The sequence below is a fragment of the Phodopus roborovskii genome, unplaced genomic scaffold (assembly GCF_943737965.1).
Source record: "Phodopus roborovskii unplaced genomic scaffold, PHOROB, whole genome shotgun sequence".
NCBI classification, from domain to species: Eukaryota; Metazoa; Chordata; class Mammalia; order Rodentia; family Cricetidae; genus Phodopus; species Phodopus roborovskii.
This window is the reverse complement of record NW_026126571.1, coordinates 12,446,110-12,457,333: the sequence shown is the minus strand read 5'-3', so window position 1 is coordinate 12,457,333 and position 11,224 is coordinate 12,446,110. Positions and strand designations below refer to the sequence as shown.

General features: G+C 41.1%; 1 protein-coding gene across 1 annotated transcript; it reads right to left on the bottom strand.

Moving 5' to 3' along the window:
- Positions 1-9,172: 9,172 nt before the first annotated feature.
- On the bottom strand, positions 9,173-10,114 carry LOC127235554 (vomeronasal type-1 receptor 90). Its single transcript, XM_051202883.1, has one exon. The coding sequence runs from the start codon at positions 10,088-10,090 to the stop codon at positions 9,173-9,175; it is 918 nt and encodes a 305-aa protein (XP_051058840.1). The 5' UTR covers positions 10,091-10,114.
- Positions 10,115-11,224: the final 1,110 nt, after the last annotated feature.

Below are 11,224 nucleotides of genomic sequence, written 5' to 3'. Positions count from 1 at the left end.
AAATGGCATTGCATCAAACCCTAAACCACAGCAAAGGGAACACCCACCACAATGAAAGCCACGCCCTACAGAATAGAAGAACATATTTGTCAGTGTTTATTTGGGTAGAGGTTGTGATGGTTGATTTAACAGCAACTTGCAGAAAATTAGAATCACCTGAGTAGGGAGCTTCACTTGAGGAATTGTCTCAATTGCCTTAATTGATATGGAATGACTCACCCCAAATGTGGGTGGTGCCTTTTGGTAGTCACACAGATGAATGAAGAAAAGAAGGAAGGAAGGAAGAAAGGGAAAGGAAAGAAAAGAAAGAAAGAAAGAAAGAAAGAAAGAAAGAAAGAAAGAAAGAAAGAAAGAAAGAAAGAAAGAAAAGGCTTGACAAAAGATTATGTATATTGTTGCTATGGTAGATTCCTTTGCTGCTAGCAAAACCAATGTTTCCAGGGTTTTGACACTGGATTGGAACTCTTGAAGCATGCAGCTCCTGTGCACTGAGTTCTCAGCCTCTCCAGTAAGACAGCCACTATAGAACTGACTATTCTAATGACTAACACTCAGCCTCCAGGACCAAACAGCCTCCAGGTACTTGACCTCTCAGGTGTGATTGAGCTGTTATAATTTCAAAGTAAGCTGATTTAATAAATTTTAATATCTGTTATGTGTACACATATTTTTTGTCCTGTTGGTCCTTGTCCTCTACTGATCCTTAGCTAATACATAAATTTAATATACATAATGTATAAGGAACTTGCAAAATTTAACAAGTCTCACAGTTTTTTTAAAGATGGACACATGATCTATATGGATCTTTCAAGAAATTTAAATTCCCAACAACTACATGAAAAAAGTCAAAATCTTTAGTCATCACAGAAATGCAAATTAAAACTACAAATACCGTGTGATATTACCCATAAAGAGTGAAATAAAATGGATAGAACCACATGATTTTATCAAATGACATAGGGGCAAGAAAAGGTGAGCACTGCCTTTTATAAAAGAGACTGAAAATTGTTACCTTGAAAGGAAAGTAGTAATTAGAGGGTACTGGGAAGTGTCTGGGCCTGCCAGCTCATCTGGGTTGGTATGTGAGTAGGGAAGTGCCAAGTGAGCAAAGAAACAGACAAGAAACAAGACAGAGTCGGGAAAACATCCACTGAATACTAAATAACCCAAGTTTATTGTTCAAAAGTTTTTTATACCCCCATCAAGAGCGGAGGAAGGAAAAACACTTCCTTTCCAATGATACAAGGAACAAACAGTAATTACGCCTTCAATATCCAAAACATCAAGCAACCATATCCTGATATAAGCATTCTGTAGTTTAAGCAGGACATGCAGCATGCAGCACATCTTAGGCCAGACATCTTTGTTCTTTGAAAGAGCGAGGGCAGGTGAATATATATATCTGACCTTAAATCAAAATGGAATGGAGTCAATTCTGTGGGCTTCCACAGGGAAGGATGCTGGGGGAGGGTAGAGAAGAAGAGGAGCTTATTTGACTACTGCATATGCAATGTATGCAGTATGGCAATGTGTTAATGTGTTTCAAAGGCTATTAAGTCTAAAGCCCTAGCAAAAGGAATGGCCGCCCTAATGCTCTTTTTAAGAACTGGACTGTATGGCTGAGCTGCACCCAGATGTCATCCATCTTCTTTGCGAAGAGCTCGAACACTTTGACTAAGTCAGTCCAGGGTCACGCTCAAGGTCAGGAAGCAGTAGGTACCATCAGCTCATTCTAGGCCTTTCCTTTCCCTCTTCCAGGAAGGGCAGGAAGTTCTGGATAACCTTGGTGGATGACCTTGTGGTTCATCCACTAGATCTGGCCCTTTCTGAGTGTGACAATGGAGTTCTCCTGTGTTTAAAAAAACATATGGGTGTTTTGTCTACATATATGTTTGTGTACCACATTCATGCCTCTTCTAGCAGAGGCTGAAAGATCTCTGGGAATGAGTTAGGCCGTGGTGAGCCACCATGTGGGTGCTGGATCCTCTGCAAGAGCAGCAAGTGCTCTTAGCCACTCTAACTACAGCGCGCCTGCAATAGTGTTATGTCCTTTACAATTATACTATTTGCCTTTTTTCCTTCAATGTATTTACTAGACCTCATCACCCATGAAATTCTTCAAAACACTGGTTGGGTGAGGACCATCCGTGGATTTCTTTTGATTCTTGCAGATTGATTAGCTAAATGCCAACTATACAAACCTGAACTGAAACAACTGAGTAATTTTATGCCTTACAGTTTCAGTCTTTGTTCATTTCTGAAGTCTCGGATTTTCAGGTTGAAAGAGTGGAAGGCTAGCATTGAAAATGCATGGATGAGATATTGCAGAGTTGGAAGTTCGGCCTTCACCATACTGAACATCAAATACTAACTAGCTGAGAAGTTGGTGAGTGCACAAGAGAGAAGCGCGTGAGCCTTAGGCATGAGACACTTTGAGGAGAGGCGCAGTGCAGCATTTTCCCTTTGTAGCTACAATGATGCAGCCTCTTGATGCATGCATGAGTCATACGAATGGACATTAACTATTTAAACATTTTTTTCTATTGTTTAGTTTCGTGTGTTTTGCCTGCATGTATGTCAGTATATCACATGCAAGTAGTGCCTGTGGAAGCTAGAAGAGGCTTGGTTCTTCTGGGACTGTGGGTTTTAGGGACTGAATGTGGGTCTTCTAGAAGAGCAGTAAGTGTTTAAGCCTTAACTGCTGAGCCATCCCTCCAACCCTAATTTGACTCTTTATTTTGATAATGCTTTTATTTTGTTTTTCTGAAACAGATTATCTAGCTTAAGCTGGCCTTGAACTTGCTTTATAGGTTCAGATGACCCTGAACTTTTGATCCTCCTGCCTCTACCTCCAAAGTGTTGGGATCACTGATATGAGCCATGGTACCCACATATGCAGTGATGGGGCATGCACTGAGCCATCAAGCTACACCCCAGCTCATCTTTTTAATTAAACATCATTAACACTGTGCAATATAACAAAAAAGTGTACAGGATACTGTCTGGTAGTCCAACAATGGCTTTCTTAGTACTAGAGAGTCTGAGGACCCAGTAACAAAGGCAAATAGAAACAACAAAAGCCCTTCATCTGTACTGCACATGTTAGGTCTTCCCATTCCATTTACATCAAGAAACGCTTCACAGACATCGCTCAGTGGTATACTCAGAGCTTTGGCACATGGCCTATTCTAGATTCTGTCTAGTTGACAATATTAACTCTCACAAAAGTCTTACGTGCTTTTGCCATAATTACAAAAATTAAACATTAAAGTCCAGAGAAATATAAGGCAATGCTGCCTAAAACCTTTGTTCATCATAACTATAGAAGGTATCTTTTTAACGCCCTAGTTTGTTTGTTTGTTTGTTTTTCATCTTCTTAACAGGGCCTGTTTAAATCACGTGCACTAATTCTCAGCTTCAGCACCGGGTTCATGAGAGAGGACTTGTGTTTGTAACTTACGATGTCAAACTTGACTATCAAGGGAGCTGTGTTCTGTGTTCCACGGGAGGTACCTGTCTGTAAATCTAAGATCCTTCCCTGGTTGTAAAGTTTTACATTCTGCTCAATTTGGTTGTTTTACCCTTGGTGGCCACATAGCCTTCCTGGAAAAACCTCAAACAAACTTTGAATAACTCCCTTGGGTTAAGAAATTTTTTGACAATTCCAATATTATTTGCTGATGGGAGATGTCATTCTGTAAATATGTTTCTCATATTGGTTAATGAATTAAGCACTGTTGGCCATAGGAAAGCAAAGACTAAGAGACTGGGTGGAGAGAGGAAGTAGTAGGGAGGGGTCAGCATGTAGAAACCAGAGAACAGAGGTCTGGGCCCTCTCTCCGGTAAGATAAGGCCATGTGGAAGTACTTAGATTAATAGAAATGGGTTAATATTTAAGACAGAGCTAGCCAATAAGAAACTAGTACCTGGCCAACAGCATTTATATCTAATACAGAGTCTCTGTGTGTTATTTGGGGCTGGCGCAGCACTGGGACCAGACCGTGGGGGTGGGGGAACTACTCATAACAATTTGCTGTTTTAGCAGCCTTTCCCAAAATTTGAACATTGTTTTAGATGAGGTGGGAATGCCTTTCCCATAATATTCGTTTTTCTAAAGTTTCACAAACAAACTGAATCGGGGAATACTTCTTCACCTCCTTTCTCATCATGTGTTAGGACGGCTGCCGTCTCTATCCCTCTCTGCCGTTCTGCTTCATTGCTTCATGAGAACTCGCTGACTAAACCACTTATGATCTATCTGAGGCTCCTTTGAAAGACATAACTTCTCAAACAGTTGAGTTTTCCAATACCCAGTCTTAGGCTAGCACAAATGTTGATGTGTGGGACTGCTCTAGTCACAGGGACTGGATAACATACATCTACTATCAAAAAAAAAAAAAAAAAAAAAACCTTATACAATGTTCATACTTACTTTTAACTCCCTATCCCCTCTATTTCCTCTGCATCATCACCAGGTTGAGTCAACAAAAAAATTGTCCCCATTAATTCCAGCATTACTCTGCATTTTTAAGCCTGTACAACAATAATTTGGCACCATTTGGGGGCCACTGACCCTGTGTCAAGCTCCATGCTTGGTCTGGGCAACTATTGCTTCTTGAAAGTGACATGTTTCAAATACTTTGGTGACTTTTCAGATATGAGTGCCCTTGATGGCCCGGGCAGTTTCATGGGTGTTCTTAAAGAGAACATAAAGATTTGAAACCTTTAATTTTATTTATTTTGTATGGTTTTCTGGGTCAAGAGAGTGGCGAACCATTTTCACAGGTCACCTCAGGCCACATACAGGAAGAGCAGTGATGACCAATTTGATTACTCTTCCCAACCTGACACTAAGGACCTATTTCTAAGGGAAATACTTACCTGTGTTTTCAAACGAGGAGAAGTTTAACTTGTTCCCAACAAGAAGCCCTAATGGATAGTTCATAGTACTGGAAGGTATTCTGTATGCTGCCAGAGAGAAACGGTAATCATCAATATCAACCAGTTACCAGCCCTGTGACCTACAACAGCAAACTGCCTGAAAGACATACTGGCGCCTTAGTGGCACAAATGTTATGAGAGTAACCAACCATTTCTGGTTGGATTTAAGGCCCACTTTGTGAGACGGAGCCCATTATGCCGTATTGCTAAAGTAGCCTAGAACCTGAGACTAGAAAATCCATGGACCTAGGGGGAAATCAATGGCTATTTTTCTCCTAAAGGATCATAGCAGTATAATGATTCCTGATAGCAAACACTACACCCACAGTCAATTCCTCTGTCAGCCATCATCAGAAAAGCTCCTTTCCACAGTTGATAGGAACTAACACAGAGACCCACAACTTAACAATGAGCAAACAGAAATCTGAAGCACTCAACCTTACACGGCACAACAGAGCTGATGCACACTGAATTCACAAGGACGTTGACAACACACAAAATGCCTGCACAGATTCAAGCCAGTCGGGGTCCCAACATGGAAAGGGAGAAGTGGATATGAATTCTGTGCTGGCTAATTTTATGTCAGCTTGATAAAAGCTAGAATCATCTCAGAGAAGGAAACTCCAATTGAGAAAATGCCTCTATTAGGTTGGTCTGTACAAAAGCCTTTAGAGCATTTTCTAAATTAGTGATTGATGGAGGAGGGCCCAGCCCATTATGGATGGTGCTATCCCTGGGCTGGTGGTCCTGGGTTCTATAAGAAAGTAGGCTGAGCAAGCCATGGGGAGCAAGCCAGTAAGCAGCTCCCCTCCATGGTCTCTGTATCCATTCCTGCCTTCAGGTCCCTGGCCTTACAGAAGCTTCTCATTTTCAGGAGGTCCCATTTATTAATTGTTTGTGCTACTGGTGTTATGTTCAGGAAGCAGTCTCCAGTACCAATTCATTCAAGGGTACCTCCCACTTTCTCTTCTAAGAGGTTCAGTATGGCTGGATGGATGCTGAGGTCTTTGATCCATTTGGACTTGAGTTTTGTGCATGGCGACAGACATGTGTCTACCTGCAGCCTTCTAGTTGCGCCAGCATCAGTTGTGCCAGCACCATTTGTTGACGATGCTTTCCTCCTTCCATTGTATACTTTTAGCTGTTTTGTCAAAAATCAGGTGTTTGTAGGTATGGGGGTTAATATCAGGGTTTTCAATTTGATTATATAGGTCTACCTGTCTATTTTTGTGCCAATACCAAGCTGTTTTCAGTACTATATAGCACTATAATAGAGCTTGAAGTCGGGGATGGTGATGCCTCCTGAAGTTCCTTTATTGTACTGGGTTGTTTTGGCTATCCTGGGTCTTTAGTTTTTCCATATAAAGTTGAGTATTGTCCTTTCAAGGTCTGTGAAGAATTGTGCTGGTATTTTGATGGGGATTGCGTTGAATCTGTAGATTGCTTTTGGTGAGATTGCCGTTTTACTGTGTTGATACTACCTATCCAAGAGCATGGGAGATCTTTCCATTTTCTGGTGTCTTCTTTAATTTCTTTCTTGAAAGACTCCAAGTTCTTGCTATACAGATTGGCCAGGGACCTAGGAGAAGAACAAATACTACTGTTCTTGCAAAAGAACACAGTAATAAAGTGACCCCTAATGGTATTCTGCGATTCTCATAGATCAGTGCTTTGCTCAGCCATCATCAGAGAAGCTTCCTCCAGGAGCAGATAGAAACAATTACAACGATCCACAGCCAGAAAATATGCAAAAAGAGACTTCAAAACACTCAGCCCTAAGTGGGATGTCTCCTTCAAATCTTTCCCCTCATGGCACAGGCAACGCTGTGGGAGAGAAGGCAGAAAGAGTATAAGAGCCAGAGGGACTGAGGGCATCAAGGAGACAAGGCCTTCTAGGATCGAAGGAGGGACCTAAGAGATTCATACACGGTCCCTCACAGAAGGGGAAAGGACAAGATCTCCTGAGCATATGGGGGTGGGGGGACAGTGAGTGGAGAAGAGGGAGCTAGGAAAAAGAGAAGGGGAGGAGAATGTGGGACCAGGATGATTGAGTCAGGGGATGAATAGACGAGAGCAAAAAATGAGGGACCATAATAGAGGGAGCCATTATGGGTTTGAAGAGAAAACTGACTCTAGAGAAATGTCCAGAGACCTACAAGGATGACCCCAACTAACAATCTGAGTAACAGTGGAGAGGCTGCCTTATATGCCCTTTCCTGATAGAGACTGATAACTATCTTATATGCCATCATAGAACCCTCAGCTGGTAGCTGATGGAAACAGAAGCAGACACCCATAGCTAAACACTGAGCTGAACTCCTGGAATCAGTTGCAGAGAGGGAAAAGTGATAAGAAATGGGTCAAGACCAGGCTACAGAAATCCACAGAGACAGCTGACTGAACAAAGGGAAGCTCATGGACCTCCAGATTGATAGCTGGGAAACTAGCATTGGACCGACTCAGGCGCCCTGAACATGGGTCTCAGTTAGAAGGCCTGGGCAGTCTAAGGGACCTCTGACAGTGGAACCAGGATATATCCCTGGTGCACAAAAGGACTTTGGGAGCCCATTCCCCGCGAAGGGATACTCCCTTAGCCTGGGTGGGGGGGAGAGCTAGACCCTATTCCAAATGACTTGACAGATTTTGATGATCTCTCCTGGAAAGCATTACCCTCCCTATGGAGTGGGGGGGAGGAATGGGATGAGAAGGAGTTTGGGGGACATGAGAGGGAGGGAGAGGGAACTGGAATCTATATGTAAAATAAGAAAAAATAATAAATATAATAATAATAATAAGAGGAAACAAGGCCCTCTAAACACAACACACCAACACTCAACAGAGACTGTAGCAGCGCGCACACGACCTGCCCAGGTCTGCATAGGCCCTCACCCTAACCCAGAAGACATCTCCATGTGATAGCCACTTGCAAATGCAAATTTAGTTTTCACCAAGGGAGTTTCACTGCGGAAACAAGCCACTCTTAAGGCGAGGTCCCATGATCTGCAGTAGATAATAAACACAAAACAATCTAAATGGAGTGCTTATTGCTCCTTTGCGTCTATAGTATGCCTTTTTGTTTTTGTAAGATTCCTGTGTGTACAAATGTGTGTGTCTCTATGTCTGTGCATGTTTCTTGGGCTTTTTCTTTGCCTCTTTTTCCCCATTCTCTTTTACTTGTTTCCATTTTATCTTAGTGTTGTTGATTAGGGGGGGGGGTGGGAGGGACTGAGAGGTGTAGGGGGAGGAGAACGCATATATCATATGAAACAAATCTATTTTCAATAAAAGAAAAAGAAACTTTTAAAAAGGTGAGTCATGGGGGCGAATACTTTTAATCCCAGAGTTATAGCTGCAAAGAACAAAGGGTGCCCGGGAATGCCATCTTGGCCTGTTTGGTAAGCCCCAGGTTACAGTGACAGACGTCCCAAAAAAAAAAAAAAAAGGGGAACGGCTTCTGGAGAACAAGAGCAAGGTTGTCTCCTGGCCTGCAGTACACATGCACACACCTCCTTCATCTGTGCACACACACATACCCAAAAAACACATACAACATGTATGTATATTTTTAATCTCACGATAATATTTCAGTAAGCATACATGAAATGAAGACCAAAACATACACAGGCACATGAAAACTTCATGTGAGAGTCATTAAGTAACTGTAGTGAAAAGTGAAATCTTGAAACTCACGTTGTTTTCATGGATCCAGAGACATTACCATTAAGAAACAGAATTAACATTACAGTCAGATATTTTAATTATTCTTGATGACTAAGAGCAGATTAAAATATTTTCAAAGAAAAGCTTAAGAAGTCACTATCAGAAAGTAACCTCAGCATCAAAGGAACATTCATGATATAAATAAAAGAAAAAGGCAATAGTAAAAGAACCCCTGTGGAAATATCCATTCATAGTGTGTGATGACTCTATATTACTTGGCAGCAGAAATGTCACTAGAATGTATATGTGTTATACAACAAAATCGTATTTAAATATACGGAGGATCTTGACTTGCTATTTGGACTATTAAACAGTTAAATAAAACTCCGTTTATTAGGGGGAAAAAAATTATTGGTTCAGTACCAGCACGACTCCTTGCAACTGTCTGTAATTCCAGCTCCAGGGATTCAGTGACCTCTTCTGGCCTCTGCGGGGACCGGAATGCACACAAGCTGGCACAATACTCATTCACATAAACTCAAACAAATACATTTTTAAAGAAGAAAAAAAGTTAAACTTTTCTAAAGACCTGCTGGCACTTTGACCGTAAGTTTGCCAGCATATTAATTATTCTGTTATCAGAACTGATTTGTACCAAAGGAGTAATTGTGGGATAGGCATTCATCACAAACTTCTGAAGAGTCAGGATGACTGGGTGGTACATCCATAACAGGGCTGCGGTGGATGAGATGATGAAGTCCATCCAGTACATGACCACAAAGAAAATTACCAGCAGCAAGATGGTCTGGGTGGCCCTTTTCTCGGGGGATGCTCTCGGGTGGCTGAGGCTGTGAAGATGCTTGCATTGCCTCTGATGTCTGAACAGGATAATCACCATGTATGTACTTGTGGTCAGCATAACTCCTACAAGAAATACATCTCTGGAGGTTGTCACTGTTAAAATCAGTGCCCTGATGATGTCATTCATGGGGAATATTGAGCAGGATTTAGTGACCTTAATCTGCTTGGTCTCACTCAGATTGGTAAAAGCTCCAACATAGAAGATCAGGTTGCTACTGAATGACAAGTTGAGAGACCAAATGTAGAAGAAAGCATAGGTTATGTATTTTTTTAGCTTAAGTTTAAATTTTGCCAGCACAGAGGAATTGGGACTGATAGTGACAGCCTGGAACAGACTCAGGAGGCAGGTGATGCAGATGGAGAGGGCTCTCATCATTCTGTTTATGTAAAAAGTTGTCTTACATTTGAGGTTATTCTCAATACTCAGTGACTCGAATACATCCATAAGCCCAATATCCCCTCCGGTGAGGACCAGCACTATGTGGATGAAGGTCAGTTGACAGGAGATCAGGTCCATGAGCTTAGATTTATGAACTAGGATTATGAAAGTGTAGAAAGAAAGAAGAAATATATTGGCCAGGACTCCAAGTCCAGCTTGGAAATAAAGGACATTGTTTAATGAGGACATAAGTGGAAAGTATATTCATCTTAACATTATGGTGGAAACACATTTCACATACCTGGAAAAATAATAGAGTATACATCAAACTTGTAATTCACTTGTCAGTATCTCTATGTCATCATTCTATTTTGCCTACTTATTCTTGATTTACCTGTCACTTTATTTTTGATGTTCTAGGCTAGACATGACCAATATTTCTATATACCCTCCATAGCTTATTGTAGATAATAAATGCATTCACAGTCACAGTCTACGTAGAACGTACACTCCATGTGCCTGTATTACATCTGGACCTCATGTCTTAAAAATCCAATCCTATTGATTTATATTGCCTTATTTTATACTTAACACCTAAAACAGTAGTGATGAACACAATATTAGTCACACTTGTGCAACTGAACAAAAATTCTGGGAAAGAATCACAAAAGAAATTTAAAAAAAAAAACTCATGTGAGTCAGTCTTGTAATCCATAATTTTAATAACCTCTATTTTGCAACTATTCATGTTTTGAATCATAATTCTAAAGAAATCACACTGATAAATTCATGATAACCCCAGTCTTTTAATCAGCAAAATGCCTATCTCAATTCATCTGTTTTTATATCCCTTTTTCATGAATTCTTATGTCCCTTGGGTCTGGAATTAAAGGCATAGGTACAACTGGAGAGCATTACTGCACTTCCCACACACTATTAGTTGTATTACCATTCTGGTTATAAATGGTCCTACGTGTCTCTCAGGGTACTTCCCATCCCATTTAAATCTTTTGTGAACTACACTTCAGGTTTAAAGAACTAACTCCAAGCTACCAAGACAAACACGATTTGGGGGGGGGGGGTGTTAAGTTGTTAATAGTGTGAATCCTAGTGGCTTCTTCAGCCATTCGTATTGTTATTTTACCTACCTACATCTTCCTTCTGTATTTATCTCCCTTCCCATTCCCCTTCGCTAAGGAGCCTCCCCACCTGTTTTCCATCCCCCCATCAGATCGATTGTATTCTTCTATTCTCCTTTACCTTATTCCCACCTTTGCCAGGATTTACCTCCCTAAGAAGACTCCTAAAGAAAATGCAAAAAAAAAAAAAAAAAAAAAGAGCTGCTTCCAAGAAAATCACTCTACCCCTTCATTATCACAGTGT